This window comes from Marmota marmota, unplaced genomic scaffold, assembly GCF_001458135.2.
Source record: "Marmota marmota marmota unplaced genomic scaffold, marMar, whole genome shotgun sequence".
Classification (NCBI taxonomy): domain Eukaryota; kingdom Metazoa; phylum Chordata; class Mammalia; order Rodentia; family Sciuridae; genus Marmota; species Marmota marmota.
In genome coordinates this window covers 6,087,574-6,115,353 of record NW_026000229.1, presented here as the reverse complement: position 1 = coordinate 6,115,353, position 27,780 = coordinate 6,087,574, and the positions used below count along the sequence as shown (strand labels likewise).

General features: G+C 33.1%; 1 protein-coding gene across 3 annotated transcripts in view; it reads left to right on the top strand.

Moving 5' to 3' along the window:
• Positions 1-1,601: 1,601 nt before the first annotated feature.
• The window catches only part of Scaper (S-phase cyclin A associated protein in the ER), a 325,725-nt gene continuing 299,546 nt past the window's right edge, over positions 1,602-27,780 (top strand). The window contains exons 1-8 of one of the 3 annotated variants that reach the window (XM_048793832.1): positions 1,602-2,036; positions 5,339-5,509; positions 6,354-6,429; positions 6,638-6,755; positions 7,018-7,129; positions 18,380-18,520; positions 21,811-21,966; positions 24,806-24,948. In XM_048793832.1, coding sequence (XP_048649789.1) covers positions 1,995-2,036; positions 5,339-5,509; positions 6,354-6,429; positions 6,638-6,755; positions 7,018-7,129; positions 18,380-18,520; positions 21,811-21,966; positions 24,806-24,948 — 959 coding nt within the window. In that variant the 5' untranslated portion in view covers positions 1,602-1,994. The remainder of the gene's footprint in view (positions 2,037-5,338; positions 5,510-6,353; positions 6,430-6,637; positions 6,756-7,017; positions 7,130-18,379; positions 18,521-21,810; positions 21,967-24,805; positions 24,949-27,780) is intronic. The other 2 variants (XM_048793831.1, XM_015480048.2) reach the window with 2 other exon arrangements.

The following is a 27,780-nucleotide window of genomic DNA, read 5'->3' as shown; positions in this document are numbered from 1 at the left end:
GCATTCATGATAGGGTTTTTTTTTTTTTTTTTTTTGTCACTGGAAATGCTCTTCATCTTCCTGGTCTTCTTTTCAAATGATGATAATGGCTTTTAATCTTACATTATATTTGATGTGCTATAATTCTAATCTGTGTATGTTTTATGCTCATGTGAGATTGTAGGCTCCTTGGGGACAGTATCTTACGTAGTTTCTTAATTTTTGACTACATGGAACAGAATTCTGGATACATGGTTAAGTAATCAGTTCATATTTGTTGGATGTATCTTTAAGAAACTCTTTAATGTGGGAGACACTTCTTGAAGAAATCACTGGTTAATTTTACCTAAGAAATATCTAGCATTTTTGATACAGTACTTTATTTAAGAAATATAATTTGTTACAAAAGTTACTCTTTTTTATATAGTGAATAAGCTTACATGATATTGGGTTTTCAGGAATAACATATGTAGAACTTTAGAATTATTTTGCTAAAATGTTTCAGTATAAAAGTTCACTGTTAATGGTAGCCAAATGATGATAATATTTGTTTTTTTTCACTGTCATTCTAAAAATAGAATTAGTATATCTATATCTTTTTCAACATTACTTTATAATAATTTAGCTTGGATTTTGTTACATAAATGATATTGAGTTTTTAATAAACAGTTGACTATATTGTAAACATCAGTAATGCTAATATAAATATTGCCAAGAAGATCATAAACCATGGTGACCGACATAAAAATAATGTTGATAACAATATAAACAATGTGATATAATTTAAATAATGTTGATGCTAAAATCAACACTTTGGAACACTAAGTTCTGACCAATAGTAGAATATCCAAAGTAGTTTATAAGACTTGGGTAAGTTTAATATTTGTATAAATAATTAATCAAAACTGGAGGTTTTATGGCCACTGCAGTGTTTATCTAGTGTTTATTTAAGAAGTGATGTGAGTTTTAAATTCACAATTTTAAATTTTAGTTCTTTGACTTGGAGTATAATCAGAAAACAAAATAGTATTCTTTGTTAGGAAATGAAAATAAATGCTTGGTTATGTTTACTGAATTAGAAAGATTTAAAAAAATGCCTATGTGTTTGACTTAATTCAGAGTTACTATTTTAAATATTATTTTCATATTACTGTTTGTTATGTATTAACTATTCAAGGAAAGGGAAATTGGGAGGATGTCTAAATCTGAAGTATACAAATCACATGATAAGATACTTCATGCTTTTGTTCATGCTTTTTTCTTTTCAATCTGAGAATTCTTAACCATGTACCCTATGGGTCTTTAAAAAAGGTACTTTGAGGTCATGTTAGTATTATCTGAACGGGTCAAGTTTTATAATTTTTTAGTTAAATGCCTCAAAATATATTTTGATAAGAAATGATTTCAGGATATTTTTAAAATACTGAATACCCTGGAGGTGGTATCAAACCACTTCCAGGAAAGTTCTTGTAAATACCTTTAGTTGGATGAGTTACATATTCAAAGTGTTATACTTGTAATTAGATTTCTTTATCAGGGATTTGAAATACTTATCAAGAATTGCCTACTTTTAGAGAATATAATTGCAAATTTTATTGCTTACTTTCTGCACAATACTCAATATATAGTAGGCGTGTAAAAAAAATTTGTGCTGCTTAATGGTTTTTCCTTTTGTTGCCCTTGAAGTGTACCAAAAAAAGATAAATGAGTTGTCTGTCATCTAGGTAAGTTATTTTATACTTGATTAAGTAGAACCAGCTCTTCTAGACTCACACAGTTGGTGAATGTTTTTATTGTCTCTAATTTATTCTGTTAATATGTTTTGTTAGTTCACAGTGAGTACATTGGATGTCAAGAATTCTGGCAGTAGTCAAGACAGTTCTGTGCAAACTTCTGAAATACCTGCTGTACACAGTGATACAGAGAATGTTTTAGAATCTCAGCAAGTTGTCACACCTCCTTTGCAAACAAATGAAGATAAATTTCCAGCAGAGGAAGCAAGGATAGAAAGTGAAATGGATCCTTCAGATATTTCAAATGTGAGTGCTGCTCACTTGGTAAGAACAACTTATCAGAATTCTGAGTAAATATACTTTAAAGGCCTAAACCCCAATAATAATAACTTGTATTGTTTATTACTTTGTATTTTACAAAGCATTTTATATATATTATTTATTTTTTAACATTTTTTTATATTACTCTTTTGATGTGGTTAAGATTCTTGATTTATACAGGAAGAAAAGGAGACTAAGAGAATAAAAAAACTTGTTCAAAATAATTTATTTTATATGTTATTTAACCAAATGCATTGTAGCTCAAGGTTGAGAAACTAAACCTAGCATCCATGTCCCTTGCTTGTTCTGCATTTGATCCTTAGCATTGCTGCAGCAGCAACAACAACAAACAAACAAACAAACAAAAAGGTGGGGGGAGGGATTGAGAAACTATCCTTAATCCTGTAATCTTATAATGACAAAGTCTTCCATGTAATATCTGGCATTCTGATAGATGAAATATTTTGCCTGTGGGACTTATTTAAAATTTTTTTCTTAACAGAATAATTTAAACAGCTGGTCTTTAAGATAAAAATTTATTTACCATCTCTATTGCAGAATCTCTAAAAATGAATTGGTTATATTTAGGTTTATGTTGAAAGATTTCCTATTTCTGCCCATCTCTTCCTATTGTTCATTTTAGTATTAAGATAGTTGACTCTGTGGATGATCCAGAATACATCAAAGAAGTTTCATAATTTTGTATAAATGAAATCTCATAATCTTGATTGGCTTATTTTACTCAGCATAATCATTTTGAGGTTCATCCATGTAGTTGTTCATTAATAGTTCATGCTTTTCATCACCTTTAGTAGTATTGTGTTGTATACATGTAACAGAATATGCTTGTTCATTCATTTAGTTCCCCCAAACCAATAGCTATTTGAGTTGCTTGTAGCTTTTTTTACTATGACTTAAAATGATATGAATATTTGTGAATACATCTTTGTTTTAAATGTTTTCATTTCTCTTGGGAATATACCTAGGTCACTTTTCATTGATAGTATTATTCAGGTCTCTTATAAAACTCTGTTAATTTTCTGTTTACTTGTTCTGTCAGTTTAGAGAAGGATTTTGAAAACTCTGTAATTCTAGATCTGTATTTTTTTAAAATGTTTTTTTAGTTGTAGTTGGACATGACACCTTTATTTTATTTATTCATTATTTTTTATGTGGTGCTGAGGATTGAACCCAGGGCTTTGCATATGCTAGGCGAGCACTCTACCGCTGAGCCCCAGCCCCAACCCCCTGGCTCTGTATTTTTAAAGCAAATTTATTGAGTTACAGTTGACCCAACATAGCGGTTCAACAAATTGACCTAACATACAGTTCATCAATTTAAAGCTTATAATTACATGTTTTTTAGTATCTTCGTATAGTTGTGCACCCATCCCTATAATTTAGTTGTAGAGCATTTGTATCACTTCAAAAGAAATTGTTTACTACCTGTCATTCTCACCCTCACCCTCCCAACCCTACACAATTGCTAATCTGTTTTCTATATATCTTGTCTGTTTTGAACATTTTGTAGAAATGAAATTCAGTTTATGGGTCTTTGTGAAAGATCATTTACCATGTTTTAAAGGTTCAACCATGTTTTAGCCTTAGTAATTTATTCTTTTTAATAATTAAATAGTATCTTTTTTTAAACAATATTTTTTTAGTGGTCAATGGACCTTTATTTTATCATGGTGCTGAGAATGGAACCCAGGGCCTCACACATGCTAGGCAAGCACCCTGCCACTGAGCCACAACCCCAGCCCTTAAATAGTATCTTTTTGTATGGATAACACCAAATTCTGTTTATCTGTTGGTGGACATTTAGGTGTTTCTGTTATTTGGCTATTAGCTGTAATGACTAATGCATTTTAAATATTTGCAAACAAGTTTTTAAGTGCACATACATTTTTATTTCTCTTGTATATGTATCTAGGAGAATTGCTGGGTCATATAAACTTTATGCTTAAACTTTTGAGGAGGTATCAGACTATTTTCCAAAGTGGTTACATGATTTTACATTGTCATTTGGTTTATTTACTTTAGCAGTTCTGTCATTTTTGTCCCATTTATTTTTAAGTTGGTAATTTCTTAGGACTATTTTGTTTTTAGCTCTGTTAAGTTTTTAGGGCTATTTTTTCTCCCTCATGAAGTTGACCCATTTATTACTATGAAATAATCTTTTATACCTGGTTATACTTTTTGCTATGAAATCTGTGATATTAATTCATAAGTATTTTTTCCCAATAATACTTTGGTGTTGTTTTAATTAATTAGATTTTTTACTTGCATCTGTATTTAAAAAAATTTTTTTTGGTTGTTAACAGACGTTTATTTAATTTATTTATATGTGGTGCTGAGAATGGAACCCAGTGCCTCATATATGCTAGGCAAGTACACTACCACTGAGCTACAACCCAGCCCTGTAATCTGTATCTTAATGTTTAAATTAGGCTTCTTATAGGAAACATTTTTGGGTCTTGCTCTTTATCCAATTTGACAATCTGTACCTATTAATTGGGGTATTTAGACTATTTACATGTAATACAATTATTGATATGGTTTGTTCAAATCTATAGTCTTATGAATTGTTTTTCATTTGACCTATAGTCTTTGTTCCCTGTTTTCTAGAATGTCATTTTAATATTCTTTACTGGCTTATTAACATAACTCTTGGCTTTGTTATTTCAGTATTTGCTGTAGGGTCTATAATATATATCTTAAGCTTCTCATGGTTATTACTTGATCATTGAATCATATTATTTTTAATTATTCTAATGCATTTTTTTAAAGTAAGAGTACAATTCTTTTAAAAGCATGAATAAAAACAGAATTCCTTCAGGGTGAAAGGGGACCTTATAGGGACTACCGTCTTCTAATGTATATTCACATTAGGTATATATATGTTCAGAGTATATCATTCAATAGTATAGCATTTATTCACTATTTGATATTTAATCTGTAACTGTTTTGAATTTTGACATTCAAATGAAATTCATACTTTGTCATTAATAATGCCTGTTATTTATATAACTTTACAGTTTCTCATACACAGCTGTCTGATAAAGAAGGTAAGTCATAGATTATTGTTCCATTTTATGGAATAATAAATGTGCTCTTCATTTTAAGAAACTTCTAAATCACACAGCTAGCAAGTGGTTGAGCCTGTATTGGATCAAGATTTATGATTGTAGATCCATTTTTATTATTCAGTGTGTACTGTTGATTTCATGATTATAAGATTAAGAAAGATGTGATTATTTAACTTTTCAGTCCAGTGATTCTCGCGTTTATTTTTAACTTTATAGTCCATGGCAGAAGTCCTTGCAAAAAAAGAAGAGCTAGCAGATCGTCTAGAAAAGGCCAATGAAGAAGCCATTGCTAGTGCTATTGCTGAAGAAGAACAGTTAACTAGAGAAATTGAAGCTGAAGAAAACAATGATATTAACATTGAAACTGACAATGACAGTGATTTTTCTGTGAGCTTTTATAATTTTTAACATAATTTTTGAATTATATACAGAAGTAAAATTCTTAGGACCAGAAAGGCTTTGAGTTAATACAGCCCTACTTAAAATTATTTACTTAAAAATAATTTTAAGTAGGGCTGTATTAATAATAATGATAGTAATTATTATTATTATTCTCATGGTGATTTAGACTTACATAATAAACAATAGCAAATGGTTTTTAAAAAATACTTGACCATAGCTAAATATTTTCTTATGGGGATACAACTTCCACGTTAAAAGTTGTTATTCTCATTTTACAAATCAAGACTTTGAGTTTTAAAGAAAGTAAAATCTCAACATTACTCAAATAAAAGTCATTTATACTGACGAAGAATCTAAGGTTTTTACATGTTGTATTCTTCAAACAAGTAGCAAATGATGCACTGTAGTGCTGTTACTCAGTGCTCAGGTTAAAGAAGTGAATTTGTTAAAGAATAAAAGTAACCATCAGTTTTATATTTCACATATTTTTGTGCTGTTTAATGCCCAACAAAGACTCTTATGCTCTGCTAATTCGTGCTTTGTATGTTATGTCAGTGTTGATTTTGTAATAGTATAATGTCAGTATGTTCCTTTTGTCTTTTATTCCTTTTGTCTTTATTAATGGCTAGTAACTTGTTAAAACGTATAGTCTATGGTATTTTAATTTGGTAATTATTGTGACTATACAAAGTATGTGCCATTTTCCTGATTTCAAAGTATTACTTAAGTGAAATATATTAAGAAACGGTAGAAAAATTTCACGTATAGTTCACTTTTATGTTTATATAAATTGTGTTTGAAAATGTGTTTTTCTTTCCTTGCATTTTAGGCCAGCATGGGCAGTGGGAGTGTATCTTTCTGTGGTATGTCTATGGATTGGAATGATGTTCTTGCAGATTATGAAGGTATTATCTGTGTGTGCGTTTGTCTCTGTGTATATTTGATGTGTAGGTACAATGGGATATAATAAGTCATTTTATTATGTGCAGTTTCTGTGTAAAATAAATAATTTGAGGTAGGAATGCTATAGACTTTTAAAACTTTGTTTTAAAATATTGGTTTTAGAGAACCATGTGGTTAAAGAGTAACAGTGGTTTGCTTTTTTCTGAACAGCTCGTGAGTCTTGGCGCCAAAATACATCCTGGGGGGATATTGTAGAAGAGGAACCTGCTAGACCTCCAGGGCATGGAATTCACATGCATGAAAAACTTTCCTCACCATCTCGTAAAAGGTCTGGCCTTTGAAAATTAATTTGAAATGTTTCACAGAAGGGAAACCAGCCGCTCTTAACTATTAAATAGAGTTGCTCATGACCTTTTTGGGCACATTACTTTAGGACAGTTCCAGATCCATTGAAAAGTGATAATAGTTTCCTGAAATGCTAGTCCAAATTGAGTTTTGTATACTTTAAGACCTTTGAAGTCTAAAGAACACTATTTTTGGCCTCATCATCTAAACATTTGTGTCTCTTGTTCTTTTGTTTACATTAATAGAACAATTGCAGAATCTAAGAAGAAACATGAAGAGAAACAAATGAAAGCACAGCAGCTAAGGGAGAAGCTGCGTGAAGAAAAAACATTAAAGCTTCAGAAATTATTAGAAAGGGTAAGTTTTTATTTTTTAGGAAAGTGTGATAGTCTTAAGTTGGTGGGCATATTTTCAAATAGACTATTTTTTGATCCCAGAGGAGCTAAGCAAACCATAAAAATAATTATATTCTCTAGGATATAAAGGCATTTCTCTCTGAATTCCATAAGGTTATTTTTTTTTTTTAAAAAAAAGAATGTGTTTTTCCTACACTGAATTTTTCTTTTCTAAACTATCTCATAAATTGATATTTTGAAGGGTTGGCATGGATTTGTGAAGCTAAACTTTGTCTCTTGCCATTTTCATTGCAAGGTATCCTTGTGTAGTCTGGTCCAAAGTGTATAATCATGTTGTAGGACAGTTTTGAGGTTAAGGTTATTAGTTGTTTTTTTTAATGTATGGCTGTCTGTGGCCAGCTCTGTACTTGCTGTTGGCTTTAATTTTTAATATTATGAATGTGCCCATGACCAGCCTCTGTCACAGGGGAGCAAGCTGCCACCCTTGCCCCTAGTTATTGTAACTATGTATACATATGCTGCTGGTGGTATAGGTGGCATGCAAATGGTCCATCCTGCTGTATATGTGCATGCAGGCAAACACTGGAGCTGTGCATGTTGGTAGCTCTGCCCAGGCCCCTACCACCACCTGCCCCAACCTTCAACTACTCAGATGTGTTCACGGCTTAACAGAAAACTGTTACCGAGAATCTCAGTAGCCTTTGAGGTACTGCAAGTACCTGGCAGTTTTTGCAACTGGGGAACGCAACAGTTACTGATGTCTTTAATACCAGCATTTGAACTGCCATACCAGCACACAGTTCTGGACTCAAGAGGTGCTACACCTCTGTGCATGGTGTTCCATGCGCCACTAGGCCTGGTGCAGCAAACACTCCCCTGTTTGCCTTCTTACTGTTGTCAGTGGCCCCATAACCCCCTCCTCCAGCTTATGGTCTTTTCTTACCAAAGCTGGTCCATAAAGTCTGCACAAGACTGCTGCTTCAGATGCACAGGAAGCAAGGCAGGGATATAAAGGACATGAAAAAAAAAATTAGGAAAACTATCAAAAGAACACAATAAATTTCCAGTAACTGACTTTAAATACATGCAGATCCACAAATTTCCTGATAAAGAATTCAAAATAATCATTCTGTGGTAATTTGGCAAGCTACAAGAGAACACAGATAATTATAAAAATTAGGGAAACAATACAAGAACAGAAGAAGTTCAAGAAAGAAGGCATAAAAAAAGAAATTCTATATCTCAAAAATTCAGTGACTGGATTAAGAAATGCAATAGAGAGCTTCAATAGCAGATTTGATGAAGCACAAGAAAAAAATCAGAATTCAAAGAGATCATTTGAAACGTAAGTAAGAGGAGGGAACAAAAAAATGAAGAAAAGTTATTGAAATTATGTGAAACCATTATCAAACCATATATGCATCATAGGAATTAAGAAGGAGAGAAAGGGACAAAAAGCTTTTTAAAAGAAATAACTAAAAATTTCTAGATGTCCATAGAACACCAGACAGGTTAAAGATAAGTCTACACCAGCTGGGTGCAGTGACACATGCCTGTAATCTCAGTTATGCAGGAAAGTAAAGCAGAAGCATCGCAAGTTTGAGGCTATCCTTGGCAACTTTTCTATTAACCCCCCTCCAATCTACACCCAGACTCATTAATTATAACTAAACTATGAAAACTCAAAGAATTTTGAAACAAGTAAGAGAAGCAGCTTGTCACACACAAGAGAACCCCCTCACCAAAACAGTAACTGAATTTTTCAACAGAAACCTTATAGACCTGGAGGCCATGAGACAACATATTCAAAATGCTGAAAGCAGCTGCCAACTATAATTACTATGCCCTGTAAAGCTAACCTTTAAAATTTTGGGAAGATTAAGTCTTCCAGACATTAAACTCTGAAGGAGTTTATCACCACTAGATATGCCTTAGGAAAAATGCTTAACAGAATTCTTAAAATGAAATTGAAAACATGATAAACAGCAATGTGAAAACATGTAAAAGGGGCTATGGCTGTGGATCAGTGGTAGTGCACTTGCCTGGCATATGTGAGGCACTGGGTTCATTTCTCAGCACACATATAAGTAAATAACAACTAAAAAAATATTTTAAAAAAGTATTCTTTTAAAGTTTATTAACTTTAATATTTGGGGTAAATATATTGTGAAATACAGATCTTAACACTAAAATGGTGCACGAATAGTAACTCCAGTTTGAAAATTAAAGGACAAAAGTATCAAGAATAATCTAAATGACAAAAATTTGGTAGTGGATTTACAAGTAAAAAGTAGTTAACTCTGACTGTAAGACACAAAGTGTGTTTTTAGGTAAAAGTATAGTTTTTGTTTGCAATTGAACTTGGGCTATGACTATCAAAGCAAAACCTATCAAAGACATTAAAGGTAAAGAAAAACGACCATTACAAGAGCAAAAACAGTAAAATAAGACTGCAGTGGAGAAAGACAATAGAACTGCCAAGTAGAAAAAGTGTTACACAATGTCAATATGAGTTTGTACCAATTAATACTTAACTTCAAATGTAAATGTATTAAATTATCCTATCAGAAAGCCCGGCACAGTGATATGTACCTATAATGCCAGCAGCACAGGAGGCAAAAGCTTGTTTGCAAGTTGGAGGCCAGCCTGTGCAACTTAGGAGATCTTGTCTTCAAACAAAAAATTAACAAGATTTGGCACATGACTCAGTAGTTTCTCTGGGTTTAATTCCCAGTAACAGTCTTCTTTGATATAATGAAAGCAACTAAGAACAGAGCAGGGAGGAAGAGCAGGAGGAAAAGATTAACATTAAACAGAGACATGAGGTGGGAGGGAAAGGTAGAGAAAAGGGAAATTGCATGGAAATAGAAGGAGACCCTCATTGTTAGACAAAATTACATATAAGAGGTTATGAGGGGAATGGGAGAAAAAAAAAAAACAAGGGAGAGAAATGAATTACAGTAGATGGGGTAGAGAGAGAAGATGGGAGGGGAGGGGAGGGGGGATAGTAGAGGATAGGAAAGGTAGTAGATTACAACAGTTAATAATATGGCATCATGTAAAAATGTGGATGTGTAACCGATGTGATTCTGCAATCTGTATTTGGGGTAAAAATGGGAGTTCATAACCCACTTGAATCTAATGTATGAAATATGATATGTCAAGAGTTTTGTAATGTTTTGAACAACCAATAAAAAAAAAAGAAGCATAGTAGTGGCTGGGTGTGGTGGTACATGCCTGTAATCCTAGTGGCTCTGGAGACTGAGGCAGGTGGATTGCAAGTTCAAGGCCAGCCTCAGCAATTTAGTGTGGCCCTAAGCAATTTAATGAGACCCTGGCTCCAAATAAAAAATAAAAAGGACTGGGGATGTAGTTCAGTGGTAAATTGTCCCTAGGTAAATTCCCAGTATCCTTTTTGCCCCCACCCATGTCCCCCTAAAAAGCATAGAGTGCCTGAATAAAAAAAAAAAAATAAGACCCAGTCATATGCTGTCTATATTAATGAGACTCATTTTAGATTTAAAAACACATATACACTGGATGTGAAGGGACAGAACAAAGATATTACATTCAAATTTTAACCAAAAATTGGTGGCCAAACTTTTGTTAGACAACATAGACTTTAAGTCAAAAAGTGTCACTAGAGAGAAAAGTCATTGAATAAATGATAAAAGAGTTAATTCAAGACATAAAACTATATTTGCACCCAACATCAAAGTATATAAATATATAAAATAAATATTAACAGATCTGAAATGAGGAATTAATAGCAGTACAGTAACAGTAAATGACTTCAAGCCCCACTTTCAACAATGGAACATTCAGTTGAAAAATCAATACGGAAATAGCCAGTTTAGTTACACTTACACTGAATAGACATATACAGAATTTTCCACCCAAAAGTAGCAGAGTACTTATTCTTTTCAAGTGCACATGGAACATTCTCCAGGATCGATCACACGTTTTGTCACAAAACAAGTCTTGAGCAGTTTAAGAAGATCATACCAAGTATGTTCACAGACCACATGGAATCAGCCTAGAAATCATTGACAAAAAGAAAACATGAAAATTAACAAAAACATGGAAGCTAAACACTACACTGTTGAACAACTAGTAAAAGAGAAAATCAATAGAGAACTTAAGTAATACTTTGGAGCATATGAAAAAACCAATACTGAAACTTGTGAGATGTTGTAAAAGTAAGTATTAAGAGGAACATTTATGAAGATGAATGTCTACATTAAAAAAAATAGCTAGGTCTCAAAAAAGCAACCTCATTTTCCAACTAGAGAATCTAGAAAAAGAAGGGGAAACTATACACAAAATTAGTAAATGGTTGGAAAAGTAAAGTGGAGTAAATGAAATGTACAAAAAATAAATGAAACTGAGTCGTTTATTTAAAGATAATATAGCAAGTTTGAAAAGAGTAAAGGGTTCATTTGTAATGCTCATTGGAGCATTATAGTTATACATAGAAGTTAGGTTCATTTTGAGAAAATCATACATGCATGGATTTGATTCAGTCCCTGTTTTCCTCCTTTTCCCTCTTCTCCTCTCTTCTCCTGTTCTCTTTCCTCTACTCTATTGATCTTCCTTTCACTTATTTATTTTAATTTCTACTTATATAAAGGTGATAAACCCCATGTTATATTTATATGTGCACATAATGTGTTTTTGCTCATTCGCTCCCTTTCTTATTCCCCTCTCTCCTTTCAATCTCCTTCTTCTACTCTGCTGATCTTATCTATATCTTTATGATATTTGATCTTCTCCTCCTTCTTTCCCTTATTTTGCTCTAGCTTCCACATATGAGAGAAAGCATTCACCCATGATTTTCTGAGACAGACTTATTTTACTTAGCATGATGTTTTCCATTTTCATCCATTTACCAGCAAATGCCATTATTTCATTCTTCTTTATGGTGGAATTAAGCTCCATGTATATATATACCACATTTTCTTTTTCTTTTTTTTTTTTTTTTTTTTGAGAGAAAGAGAATTTTTTTAATATTTATTTTTTAGTTTTCGGTGGACACAACATCTTTTTTTTTTTTTTTATTTGTATGTGATGCTGAGGATCGAACCCGGCACCTCGCGCATGCCAGGCGAGTGCACTACCTCTTGAGCCACATTCCTCAGCCCTACACCACTTTTTCTTAATCCATTCATCTATTGATGGGCATCTGGGCTGATTTCATAATTTGGTATTGTGAACTGTGCTGCTTTAAACATTGAGGTGGCTGTATTGCTGTAGTATAGTGATTTGAGTTCTTTTTAATAAACACTGAGGGGTGTGACAGCAGGGTCATATGGTGGCTCCATTCCAAGGTTTTTGCTACTGCTTTCCAGAGTGGTTATACCAATCTTCATTGCCACCTTATGAGAAAAAAGTGGCTTGATTTTACTGTGGTGGTCAAAACCGTTGGCAGGGATGGATTTTCATTCTTTAATATTTAGTTTTGGCTCTATAACATTTGGATCAAGGTCTAGGGGTTGTTAAGTTCAGTGTTTTTGTGTTTCTCACCTAGCTGCCCATTGGGTGTAGTAGCTCTCAGCTTCCAGTTTCCCAGTTTGGAATGGGATAGACTGGGGAGTGATGTCAAATTGTGTAATCCTTTAGTGGAGGTGATATAGAGTTCTAAATTGAAAGTTCTAGTAGTTGAAATTTTGTCTTGGTTGACCTTTGGAACTTGTCTCTTGGATATTTGGGATTTAATCCATCCCCCATATTCCCCCGTATTGCTGGGAATATTCAGGTCTCAGCTGGATGTCTGGATGTCTGCATCTCTGGGGCCTCCAGTAAAATTCACTTTTAGGATGTAAGGAACAACCCTTCATAATTTTCACCTTCACCACCAGGTATCCACAATGTAGTATGGATGCTCCTGTGTGGCCACTTTAGGTGTCTTCCTAATAACTCTTGTGGGGTGCCAACAACAAAGGGAGCTTTCCTGCCCTTGGTATCTGGTGCCTCTGTGAGCCAGGTATAATTTCCTTTCTGCCTATTTCAGTCACTCTGGTTGAAGTTTACTCAAGACATCATAAAATGTGACTGCTGGCTTCTTCTTTTGTGAATTCCTGGTCTTATGTCTCTGCTTGCTGCTGTGCAGCATTTATAGATAGTTCCTGGGCCATAGTAATTTTCCGGGTCAGCAGTCTTGGTTTCCTCAGAACTATTGCCCCAGGTGCCTGAAAAATTTTTTGGTTGGTTTTTGCTGAACCCCTCTCCTCACTGACTCTGTATTTATTAAAATCAGCTTCCCTCTGTAATTCATAGGTTCTCCCAAGCCAAATTTTTTTTTTTTTTTGGTTAACCACCAAGCTGTCTCTGCCTATGCTCCTTCCTTCCCTCAGTGGCTGCTGCTGCTGCCACCAGCTAAGTTGGCACGTCTCTAATGTATTATTTATTACATTCTGTTTGAATCCTCTTAGCTACGCACTTGATGAGAAAGAGTCTGTTGGCTTTGTAAGTCTGGTACTAAGAAACTGCTAGGAAGTGTATCCTTCCTCTAATCTGTCATCTTACTTCCCTGAGTGGCTTTTTTTTGGGAGAGAAAATCAAGGAGCTCTTCACTATATTTATGAAGAAATAAGAGATTCAAAATTGGAATGGATGTAACCATGGATGACAAAAATTTTAAAAAAATGATAAGGACTATTATGAATATTTATGTGTCACTGTGAAAAATAAGTTCATTTTCTTTATAAATCATCTTGTTTCTGGTGTTCTGTTATGGAGGCACAAAACAGAAGAAGACATTCATACATGAAAAATCCATAGCTAATATCATGATTGAATGGGAAAAAATGAAAAATTTCAATGAAATACTTGGTAAAAGGCAAGAATATAGTTTTGGTAAAGTTTTAAGGTATAGAAGCAACATGCAAAAATCAGTGGGGTGTTTATACATTTACAATCAGCTATCTAAAAGGGAAGTTATTGAAAGAATCCAGTATTTTCATTAGCAACAGAAAGAACAGAATACTTGGTAATGAAATAAGATGAAAGATTGGTAAATCAAAATTGTAAAACATTGATGAAAGAAAATATAGAAGACACAAGTAAATGGAAAGACATCTGATGTTTGTGAACTGGAAGAATTACAATGTCCCTACTACCCTAAGTACAATCCCTGTCAGAATCCCAGTGGCTTTTTTACTTTTTTACAAATAGAGAAAACAAATCTAAAATTCAAGTAGAACCATAAAAGACCACACAGAATCCAAGTAATTTTGAGCAAGACAAACAAAGGCTGGAGGGATTACTTTTAATGACTTTATATTACAAAGGTATAATAATATGAATATTACTGAACTTTAGTATAAAATTCTGCTATTTGTTTTACCATGTGTAGAGCTAGAGGGCATTAAGATAAGTGAAACAAGACACAGAAAAAGAAATACTGAGTGATCTTGCTTATATGTTGAATCTTAAATTAGTTGAATTCATAGGAAAAAAATTTAGGATTATGCTTGCCAGGGGCTAGTGGGAGAGAAAATGGGGTAATGTTGGCCAAGGGTATAAAGTTTGTTATACAAGAATGAGTAATTTCTGAAGGTGTAATATATAGCTTCATGACTATAGAGTTAACAAAATGAAAAACAAAACACCAAAGGAAAAGTTTGGTTTATTCTTGGAATGTGAAGATCTTTTTCATTAGAAAATATATTCATGCAGTGTGATATAAATCTAAAAGAGTTTTTAAAAAGCCATCATTTTCAACAATAACTAAAAAAGGTGATCAGGTTTGAATAAGTGGGGTACTAATTATATTTATAGAAGACAGTCTGAGTATTTAGAGCAGGGTAGAAACTGATCAATGTGGTATAGTGGAAAGAACCTGGGCTTTGGAGAAGGCTGACCCAATTCTGATCATGATATTACCTTGTAATCCCGATGTTTTAGGTAAGATACTGAAAATAGCATTTCTAGCTTCTTTTCTTACCTTTTCAAAAAAATATATTTTTAGTAGATGGACACAATACCTTTATTTTAGTCATTTATTTTTATGTGTGCTAGGCAAGTGCTCTACTACTGAGCTACAATCCCAGCCCTGCATTTCTAGTTTCTATATCTATAAAATGAATTTTATAGTGATTAACTTGTTATGATGCTTAAATGAGGCAAGTATGTGAAATAGTAGCATAGAACAGGTATAGATGATCACTATTATTGTTACTGTCAATTGGCAGATGTAGATGAGTACTATGTTAGTTATCTATGCTGTATTACAAATGAGCCCAAAATTTAGTGTCTTTATTTTATTTTATTTTTTTATGTGGTGCTGAGAATTGAACCCAGTGCCTCACACATGCTAGGCAAGTGTTGTACCTCTGAGCCACAATCGCAGCCCCCAAATTTAGTGTCTCAAAACAGGAAATGTTTATTAGCTCACAGTTTGTGCTAGGAGCGGACTGCCTAGTGATTCTTGCTTGGGGTCTCTTGGGTAGTTGCATTCAGGCTTTCATTCAGGACAGTAGTGATCTGGGGTGGAATGATCCACTTCCAAACTCATGCACTTATTTGCAGGCCTCACTTTCTCTTTTGCTGTTGACTAGAACTCTCATTTTCTTGTCAGGTGGCCTTTATATATTTTAGAAATCTTTGTGACATGGCTGGTGGTTTCCCTATAGAAAGAATCAGAGATGGGGAGAGGGGGGAATGGTGATAGCACAAAAGAGTTGATAAAATGGAAGCTATACTTCACTGTTACTATTTTTTTTTTTGCACGAGGGTGCGGGGGTCATCATCCTGATACATTGAGGGAAGAGATTATGCAAGAATCTTTTTAAAAAAGTTTTTTAATTGGTGCATGATAATTTGACATCATAGTGGGATTTGTTGTTACATATTTGTACACAAACAGAATGTAATATGGTCAGTTACTTCCCAGCACTTCCCCTTTCCCACTCTTCATACCTCCCCTTGTTCCTCTTCATTTGCTTTACTTATCTCCTTTCTATTTTCATTAGATCTTCCCTCGCCTACCCTTTTTTTCCTTTTTTCTTTCTAACTTCCACATATGACCCTTAGCTTTCTGAGTCTGGCTTAGTTCACTTACAAAAAGCTCTCAAGTTTTATCCATTTCCCAGTAAATGACATAGTTCTTCTTTATGGCTTAATGAAACTTTATTGTGTACATATACTACACTTTTTTTTGTTTGTTTGTTTGTTTGTTTGTTTTGGAGGCACCAAGGATTGAACTCAAGGCCTCATGCCTGCTAGGCAAGTACTCTGCTACTGAGGTACATCCTGGCCCAATATACCATATTACCTTTAATCCATTCGTTTGTTGATGGACAGCTATACTGGTTCTATAATTTGGCTGTTATGAATTGTGCTGTTGTAAATATGGGTATGCATGTATTATTATAGTATCCTGATTTAAATTCTTTTGATAAATACCAGGAAATGGTATACTTGGGTCATATGATAGTTTCTTTCTACTCTTGAGGAATGTTTATTCTGGTTTCTATTTTGGTCATACTAATTTATAGTCCCACTAATAGTGTTCCTTTTCCCCACATCCTCTATGCAAGGATCTTAATACCAACTGGCTTTGATCATTGGGAGTTATCTATCTTGGAGATTGTGTGCTATAAATATCTAACAATGTGACAAAGGTTGTGTGACCACTATATTGCAGTTATAAGTGAACTCCTTTGTTATGGAGTACTACTATGCATACTAATCATAAGATTTGCATTATTGAGATATAATTGGGCCAAATGATATGAATATTTATAAAAATGAACTAGGTAACATTATATTCTACTTAGTAGTCAAATTTTGTTGTAAGTTGAAGAAAATTTTGTGATTTTCCTTTTTACCTGAATCTTAATAATTATTTGTTCAGAACGAATAGATCAGATATAAAAATAAGTCTCCATATTTTGGGGTTCTATAAGAGTTACTATGTTACTTCATTTTTAGCTTAAGTTTACACTGTAAAACAACCATATTTCTTCTCACTATGTTATTTATTATAAGCAAAAGTATGTAATATACTTTCTGATAAAATATGATCTTCAGTTCTTCATGTATACAAATTATAGATTACTGGAATGAATTGTACTTGATTTTAGAGGTTCTCTGGTTTAATTCTTTTATCTATGTAGGTGTTCCTTAATTAATTACAATGGTAAGTTCCACCTTCCATTTGTATGATGGGTTATTGTTTTTAGCACTGTTCTACATATATGGATTCATCTAATCTCTACCGTAACAGGACAGATATTGACCTCCAATTTATAGGGTGTAAAAACTGAATCTTGGAGAGGGTGAGTGTTGTTTTTAGTGGCACATGACCAATAATTTGCAGAACTAAGGTTTTGAGGACCGTCTTTTGTCTTCTAGTGATGTTAATGCATTTTTATGTGATTGAACACATAATTATTTAGATAAAATTCAACTGGAATGTTAGTTTTTTCCAACTCATGATTTTTTCCAGCTGATGATTTTCTATAATTTATCCTCATTGGTACTGAATCTTATTTCCTGGATCACAGAACAAGTCTTTTATTTCTGTATATGGCTTTAAGGAATTAAAGGCAGACTTCCCCCCACCCCCCTGTTTTGTTTTGTTTTGTCTTTTGTTGTGGTGGGTATTGAACCCAGGGCCTCCTATATACTAGGCAAGGATTTATCACTGAACCACATCCCCAGTCCTAAAGGTACTTACTCTGTCTATGTAGACTCCATGGACAAAACCCTCTCTGTTCCTTCAGAGAATAATTTGAATGCAAATATTGTGATTTTTTTCAGATTTCTTTTCGTTTTCTAATCACTTGGTAAAGTTACTTATTTCTTTTGATTCTTTATATCATAGAAATATTAAGGCTTATGAACATAATATGAACTTTGTTCATTTTACTCTTGGTGCATTACAATAATAACCAAAAATATTTCTGGAGAGTCATGTCTGATGCACTGTTCTGAGACTTTTACATATACTAACTTAATCTTCAAAATAACCATAGGAGATAGGTACTATTTTTATTATTTCATTCTTATAGACACGATAATTGAGACCCAGGTTAAAAATGTTGCCCAGGTTTCAGAGCTAAGTGGCCAAGGTAGATTATGGACACTGGGAGTCTGGCTTTATATTTTGTGTCCTTAATCATTATTCATACTCCTGCATATCCTTCCAGGTTTAGATTGTGTATTTTATAAACTATTTAACTATTTGCCCTTCTGTTGAGCTACTGTGTATTTTGAAATTAAAGATGTGATAATTTTCCACACATAGGAGAAGGATGTTCGAAAGTGGAAGGAAGAATTACTAGATCAACGCCGTAGGATGATGGAAGAAAAATTACTTCATGCTGAATTTAAACGAGAGGTGCAGTTACAAGCAATTGTGAAAAAAGCACAAGAAGAAGAAGCTAAGGTATAGGATAGTTGCTTTATACAGTTAATTAGCTAAGTACCCTTTTCAGTTGTTTATAGTAATAGAAGTTAATATTTATCAAGTGTTTATTCTGTACCAGAATAATAGGACATTTTACTGGCTCACTTGAAATTTACTAGGTACAATGTCTTGCTTTATCCTTACTATAATTCTACAAGCTATATATTTTTACAGCTCTATTGAGATACAATTGACAGAGAAAAAGCAGCACATTTGTAAAGTATTCATTTTGATGACATTTTGACATGTTTATGTCCCTGAAACTATCAGTACAATGAACATAATAAATAATTCCTCTTTGTAATTCATTCCTTTGTCCAACTCTGTTAGCAAGCAATTTCTGATCTGCTTTCTATCACCATAGATGTTTGTATTTCCTAGAATTTTATATGAATGGAATCATACAGCATACACTTTCCTCTGGCTTTTTTCACTCAGCATAACTATTTGAATTTCATCTGCTTTTTGTGTATCTCTGGTTCTTTCCTTTTCATTGCCAAGAAACATACCATTGTATGGAAATATCATAATTTGTTAATCCAGTTACCTATTGATGAAAGTCTTCTCAGTTTTTATCTTTACAAGTATAACTGCTATGAGCATTCATTTGCAACTCTTTTTGCAGATGTATTTTTCTTTTTCTTTTGTAGGAGTGCATTGGAAGAGTTATGATAGGTCATGTTTAATTTTTTAAAAACAATGTTCCAAATTGGTTAAACTATTTTATATTTGTGCCAGCAATGAATGCAAGTTCTAGTTATATCACTTGCTGATCAGCCCTTGACATAGTTACATATTTTAATTTTAGCCATTCCATTTTAGTAGATGCAGTGTTTCATATTTTCTTTCATTTTATTGTATAAAAATGAACACAACATTAAACTTTTAATCTTAATAATTATGAATCTGCAGTTCAGTGGTATTAATACCTATATAATGTTGTGTGACCATCATTACCATCCATGTTTGGAACTCGTTTTATCTTGTAAAACTGAAACTCTACACTTACTAAACAATAATGCCTCATTCCTCCTTTCTACCTTTGTATTTTCTAGTTATGATTTTGATCGCTCACCATATCTCATATAAGTGGAATCATATAATATTTGTCTTTTTGTAACTGGCTTATCCTATATTATGTCTTTAAGGTTCTCAATATTGTAGCATACATCAGAATTTCTTTCCTTTTAGGTTGAATAATATTCCATTTTAAGTATAACTATATTTTGCTTATCCATTCATCCATTTAAGTTGAGTTTCAACCACATTTTAGCTCTTATTTATAACCATGGGTTATAAATCTTTGAATCCCTGCACTGAGTTTTTTTGTGTTTACACCCAGAAGTGGAATTGTTGGATAATGTGGTAATTCTGCTTTTAATTATTTTGAGGAACAGTGCTGTTTTGCACAGCAATTGCACCATTGTACATTTCTTTTTTTTTTTTTTTTATAAATGTTTTTTTTTTTAATATTTATTCTTTAGTTCTCTGCGGACACAACATCTTTGTTTGTATGTGGTGCTGAGGATCGAACCCGGGCCGCACGCATGCCAGGCGAGCGCGCTACTGCTTGAACCACATCCCCAGCCCGATTGTACATTTCTAACAACAATACACAAAGGCTTCTATTCCACATCCTTGTTACCTCTCATTATTTTCTGTTTTTGGATAGTCATCTTAATGTATGAAAGGTTTGATTTGCATTTCTCTAATGATAAGTTATGTTGAGCATCCCCTTTTTTTTAATAAACTTTTTTTTAGTTGTAGTTGAACACAAAAGCTTTATTTTTATTTATTTTTATGTGGTGTTGAGGATTGAACCCAGTGCCTCATATGTTCTAGGTGAGCACGCTACTGCTGAGCCACAACCTCAGCCCCATGTTGAGCATCTTCTTATGTGCTTATTGACCACTTGTATGTCAGTATTGAGCCTGTCTATTCAAGACATTTGTCCATTTTTATTTTATTTTATTTTTGGTTATTGAGTTTTAGGAATTCTCTTATGTATTCTAAATACTGGTACCTTCTCAGATATATGATTTACAATATCTTTTCCCATCCTGTGAGTTGCCTTTTTATTCTGGTATTAATGTCTTTTTTTTTTTTTTTTCGGTACCAGGGTTTGAATTCAGGGGCACTTGACCACTGAGCCACATCCCCAACCCTATTTTGAATTTTTTTAGATATAGTGTTTCACTGAGTTGCTTAGTGCTTTTGCTGAGGCTGACTTTGAACTCATGATCCTCCTGCTTCAGCCTCCCAGCTGCTGGGATTATAGGTGTGCGCCACTGCACCAGGCTACTAGTGTCTTTTGATGCACAGAATGTTTTGATTTTTATGAAGTCCAGATTGCCTATTATTAAAATATTTTGTCTTCAGGGTTACAAAGTTTCCATAGGGTATTTTCTGCTTTTTTTTTTTTGAGTTATGTTTTCTTCCAGATAGAGTTTTTTAAAGTTAGTATTTGCATACTGTATTTCCTGTGAATTTTATTTATTTTGCTTAGTGCCTTAAGACTAAAATATTATGTACACATTTTTTCTTGAATATACTTGTTTGCCTTGTACTTTCAGGGCAGTTCAAAAGATGGTTATCTGATTAATCTACTTATAAAAGTGGCCGTGTGGCATGGAGATTGGAAAATTTCATGAGAACTATATTCAAACTTTCATGTCTGAGATTTTTAAAAAATTTTGAATGGTTTCATTCTGTCCTACATAGATTTCTGAAGTCTCTTCTGCGGAAGAGTTGGCTTTCGTGTTCACTTCCCCATTTCCTTCTTCTGTTTTCACTGTAGCGTACTCTCCCTCTGGTTTCAAGAATGAAAGATTTAATAACAAATGATTTTTTTTGAGTTTTATAGTTAGCTGTACTTATAAAATCTGTATGATCTACTAGTCTATATGGCTGTTAAGAATCAATACATGTGAAGTTGAGGATATAGTGTATATAGTGTATATAGTTCAGTATCATATGCACTTGCCACTTATTCAGTATATGTCAAAAAAAAGAATTTACTTTAACTTTTATCCTCTCAAATTCATTAGAATAACACAAACATACCTAATTAAATGAACTTACTTTGTGTAACTGCAAACTATAATTGTATTAGAGCCTTCATAAGATGGTCTCTGTAAGAATCTTAAATTGTTTCTTTTTTTTCCTGCACCTTATCACTGGTTTATATACTATATATAAAATTATGGTTAAATTTCTTGTAATGTATCTTAGAATTAAATTGATTCGAACCCTCCTTTTTCTTATCAAAGGTAAATGAAATTGCCTTTATAAATACCCTGGAAGCCCAGAATAAGCGCCATGATGTTTTATCGAAATTAAAAGAATATGAGCAGAGGCTTAATGAGTTACAGGAAGAGCGTCAGAGAAGACAGGAAGAAAAACAAGCACGTGATGAAGCTGTGCAGGTAGGATTTCATTCAGCAAGCATTAATTGAGTTGCTGTCATATCCTAGGCTCTGAAAGAGGTATTGAGGGATCCCCAAAGGAGGAAAACCTTGTTTTATTCCCAATGGTGCATTAATTACACTATTTGGAAACATAAAGCCTGATTACCAAAAGACTGTTTACTCTTTAAGATAAGATAATCAGTGCTTTTTGTCAGTAGATGGCAGTCATAGAATCTCTAGCCTTAACCAGGTAAAGCATTAAACTGCTCTGACAGATTATCATCTGTTTTTTCTAATTGGGTTGGGCAAGAATATGCTCTTCTCTTACTTAAGATAATGAAAAAAAAAAAAAAAAAAAAAAAAAGAAAGAAAAAGACTGATTTGGGACCAGTATATAGCCTTAATGAATTTGGTAGTCTCTTTGCTTATGAGAAGGAATACCTGTCACTTATTGGGTAGGATCATCAGATAATTAGCTTAAGATTTTCTTATTGGTACAATATCATTTTTTAATAATAGTTGGACTTACTGTTACATATTTATACATGTAAATAACATTTTTGGTCAATTAACTTTTTTTTTAGCAGCAATTTTTTAATTTGTTTTACATGACAGTACAATGATCTTGAATTTAATTAACTTTTAACCTGTGCAGCAAACTGCAAGTTGCTACTATTTTCAGGATGGGAAGAAAGGTTAAGGCATTAAATACTACTTGCTTGGTAAAATGGCTTGTCCATAGACTGTTTTATGACTTGTTAAGGTATAGGGAACAAATTTGTAACCTTCAAATACAAATACAGATTTCTTGTGTTTAATATTTTATCTTATCTAACTTTTATTTGTTCTGATATTTTTCATTTTTAATTACTACAAGTCATATGTTGTGATGGTCTTGAGGATATGAAAAATATATATCCTTGTTTACAATGGGGAGACATACATTAAAAAACATAAACTCATTCGGATAAATGTTGCAGTAAAGAGGAGAGAATACCTTATTTGTGTACAGTGAAGAGGACATGAGAAAGTCAGCAAAAGTTTCATGGAGAGATGATTATTCAATCACGTTTTAAAAACTGAAAACAGGTGCAAATGATGTAGTATGGGATGGCATTTCATTCAGGAGGTATGAGGGACACTGCATATAGTTAGAGTGCAGATCATGAAAAGCTTTGTCACATTAAAAATTGGGAATATTAATGTTTGCTGCTTCATTCATTGATGACTTAGGAAATTAAAATATTAATACATTTTTCAGTTTATTAGTTACTCTTTGCCATTTGTGGGCATTAGTTGGTATTCCCATGTTCATTTCTGATCTATATTTAGTTTGAGTTCAGTATCTTATTTTAATGAGTGCCAGGCTAATTTGTGTTTAAAAATATAAGGTGCACCTATTAAAGAAACTTAGCTTAGCAAGCGCTCTACTGCTGAGCCACAACCCCAACGCTTAACCCCAAACAACTTAAGCATTTTTGTGATCATGTATAACTAAACAACTTTACACATATTCTTGATTAATGATGAAAAGTGACTACAACCAGTTCGTGAATAGTATACAAGACACTAAAAAATGTATTTAAGCTCGCTCTATTTGCATGGCTTTACCAGTCTGCAGTGGGCCAGATATATCCTTCTGAAATCAACATATTCCCTTCAGTTCTTAGTAACCCTTTGCCCTCCCCTATCATCAGAAAAAGAGATACATATACCCACCTACCCACCCACCCTTTCGTTTACTATTTTACAATTCCCCGCCTTGGAGTAGGTAGAGGTTGTTGTGGAGATGAAGTTATCATTGCGAGCTCAGTTAACTATTAGAAATATTTGAAACTTTCCTCAGTGTTTTCTGGACTGAGACTGCTATTGTTGTTATTATTGCTATTCTTTTGTGTGTTTGTGTGTGTGGTGCTGGGGATTGAACCCAAGGCTTTCTGCATGTGAGGCAAACACTCTTAACAGCTGAGCTACATCCCCGCCCCCTGATTATTGCTGTTCTTTATTGAGTCCTTACTATGGCTAAGTACCATGCTAGGTACTTAACCTATATTAGTAATTTAGGATCTTTAAGGGGAAGCAACTTGCATAAAGCTGTATAAATAGCAATACTAGAGCATTGATCAGTATATCCCATGAATCAAAAAGGTTTTGTGAGCTGGGAAACAAGGATAGATTGAAATAAATGTATCAGTTTGTCTTTTAATGGTGAAAATTAGGAAAGCCCTATGGTAAATGCTTTGTGTGTATTATCTCATATATTCTTTGCAATATTCCAAGAAGTATATTTTATTGTTATTTAGCTTACAGGAAATTAAGGCACAAAGAATGTAACTAAGAAGACCAGAATTACCTAGCTAGTGAGTAATAGGGTCAGGAAACAAAACTAGGGAATCCGACCCAGTGCCCATCATCACTCCTATGCTTTATTTTATTGCTTCTTTCTTCTACCTACCAACTTTCTTCACTTAATACCATTATGAAAGCTTAGGTCAGAAATAAAATCTGTTAACTCTGATTTTTCCCTATTATATTTAGATTTTTCTTTAATTATTTATTAACAAAAAGGCTTTAGAAGTGATTAATCAAAAAATATCTGTTAGATTCCCAAAGAGCATATGGGGATATAGTATTTGCTTAAAATAGCACTTATTCTCTGTGCGTAGCATTGCAAATGACATATGAAAACCAGATATCATTAGTAATGATTTATTTGATTTTTGTTTAAATTCTGAGAAGCAGTGCACCTAGTGATAAGTCAGGGCTTGAATATATAAGTTTGTGTCAAAGGTATATGCCTTTAATCACTTTGGTTTTACACATAGTTCTAATACCTTTAAAATATTTTGAACATTAGGAACGCAAGAGAGCTCTAGAGGCAGAACGGCAGGCTCGTGTAGAAGAACTGTTGATGAAGAGGAAAGAACAAGAAGCCCGAATTGAACAACAGAGGCAAGAAAAGGAAAAAGCCCGTGAAGATGCAGCCAGGGAAAGAGCTAGGTATCTCATTTGCTTTCTTGGTATCTGTTTGGGTCTTGGTGGATTTGGGTACTAAGTAAATATTTGATGCTGTGTATATTTTTCAGAAATAGTCATAAATACAAAAATATACTCAATTTTGATTTCCAAATATTAGGATGTTACTGTCAAAATGGAAACTTTTTGAAATTTTTTATTGGATGAGAAAATTTTTGGTTTTAAAAAAACAGAATTTGATTCTGGCTAGCTTAAAGAAAAGGGACGTTTTCAAAGACATTAGTGTAAATAATAGCTTAATTCAAGATATTTTGTAATGTTTCTTATGATTTCTTTTTCATAAGGTTTTAGAAGTATATTTGCAAATACTCGGGCATTTCAATTTTTTTTCTTTTGTTGATTTCTAATGAAATATTTTGTAGTTGAAGAATAGGTGTAATTTCAGTGCTTTTCATTTATTGAGACTTACTTTACAGCCTTGGATACTGAGTATCTTAGAGAATATTCTTTGTGTACTTGGAAAGTATTTCTATACTATTATTGTTGGATGGAGTATTCTCTACATATCAGTTAAAGTTAGTTGATGTTGTTGTTTCCTGTGTACCCACTGATTTCCTGTTTAACAGCTCTGCAGAGAGGATTATTGAAATCTGTGAATTTAATAGTTAAATCATTTATTTTATGTTTTAGTTTTCACGGTTTTGTTTTGTATATTTTGGTGCTTCATTAAGTGCATATAATTTATAGTTGTTATGTTTGACTGAGACATTGACAATTTTATTTTGAAATGTTCCTCTGCTTTCTAAAAAAATATTTCTTAGGTTTAAAAAATTCTTTGTTATGTATATAAATATAACTGTAATTACTGTTTACATGGTATGTTTTCTGTCGTTTTACTTTCATTCTACTTATATGTTTGTATCTCAAACATGTCTCACAGACTACATAGAGTTGGGTTTTGCTTTTTTATCTGGCCTGCTACTTTCTGCCATTTGATTTCGTAATATGTAATCCATTGCTACTTGATGTAATTAACTGTCAATGTGATTGGATTTATATTTGCCTTTTTTAAAAAAAAATTGTACTGGGAATTTAATCCAGGGGTACTTTAACACTGACTCACATCCCCACCCCTTTATTTATTTTGATACAGGGTCTCACTAAGTTGCTTAGGGCTCTGCTAAGTTGCTGAGTCTGTCTTTGAACTTGTGGTCCTCCTGCCTTAGCTTCTTGAGTTCCTGGAATCACAGACATGTGCAATGGCGCCTGGCTGTGTTTGCCGTTTTGCTATTTGTTGTCTTTTTCTCAAAGGTTTTTGGGTTCGTCCTTATTTCCTTGTTTTTTAATTAAACCAGTACTTTTTGGTGAATCATTTAAATTTCTTTATTTTTTTAAGATGTGCTATTTTAATTATTTGCTTAATGGTTGTTCTCTGGCTTCAAATATCCATCTTGACTTACTACATATCACTTAAGTTTAAAACAAAAAATGTTGGTTAAACAGCAATTTTATTTTAATATAGCTTAATGTATTCTTTCCCTTGTGTTATTGTCAAATGTCCTACATCTGTGTATGTTGTCAGCTGAAAATACAGCATTACAATGATTTCTTATGCAGTCTTGTATTTTTAAAAGAAACTAGGTAGAATAAAAGAAGAAAATTACACATTTCTTTATATTTACCCACATATTTATCATTTCTGATGTACTTCAATTTCTGTGTCTTTTGAGTTTCCCTCTTAATTCTTGTTAGCCAAATGGACTTCCTTTAGTTTTTCTTGTCAGGGAGTTTTCCTTTCTGTGGATTATCTTAATGTTCATTTATCTGGGAATATTTTAATTTTGCCTTCATTTTGAATGAATTTTACTGACTGTAGAGTTCCTGGTTTTTCTTTGAGTGTTTTGAATATTCTGATTTCTATTGTTTCTGACAAAAACTCCTCCATTAATCATATTGTTTATTTGCATTTGCTGAGTTGCCTTTTTCTTTGTACTTTCAAAATATTTTTTTCTCTTTGTCTTTTATCGGTGTGAATATCATTTTTCTAGGGCTCCCTTCGTGTTTATCCTACTCTGTATATTAATATATTTTATTAAATTTTTGAAGTGTTTAGGAGTTATTTCTGTTTAATTGTAATTCTCTTTAGGCTCCTGAGGTGTGATGGTTTTTCATAAGTTTATGTTTTTAATGATAGTTTTGAGAAATAATTGCCAGATAGTTTTTATAGAATGTCTCTCAATTAGAAGTTGTCTCAGTTTTTTCTTTTGGTTAGATTGGGGTTATGGCTTTTTGCAAGGAAGAATACAGAGATGCAGTATTATTCTTAACATATCAAAAGTTCATGTTAACTTTAATTATCTAACTGAAGTAGTGTTTGCCAGGTTTCTCCCTTATATAGTTACTTTTAAGATTTCTCTTTACTGTTTACTTTGGAATCAGGCTATTGAGAACATAGCCCAAACTTAAAGAATGGGAAGTTATCGTCACTCTTCTTAAGAGAAGAATACCAACATTGTTATTTGGAATTCTTCTGTATAGGATATTTATTTTTTCTCTACTGGTCAGTTTTTCATTACTATAACAAAATACTTGGGACAGAGAATTGTATAAGTTTATGTATCACACAGTTTTACAGGTGGAAAGTCCAAAAGCATGGATCCAGCTATGACCAGAACCCCCTTTGGCTGTAACATGTCATGGTGGATAGCATCATGGTGGGAATATGTGTGAGAGGGACAAGAAACCAGAATGCAAGGAGGAGCCAGTTTTGTTTTTTGTTACAACTCTCTCTTAAAAACTAACCAGCATCCTTGAGAATTACATTAATTCCTTCCAGGGGCACCCCCCACCCCCACC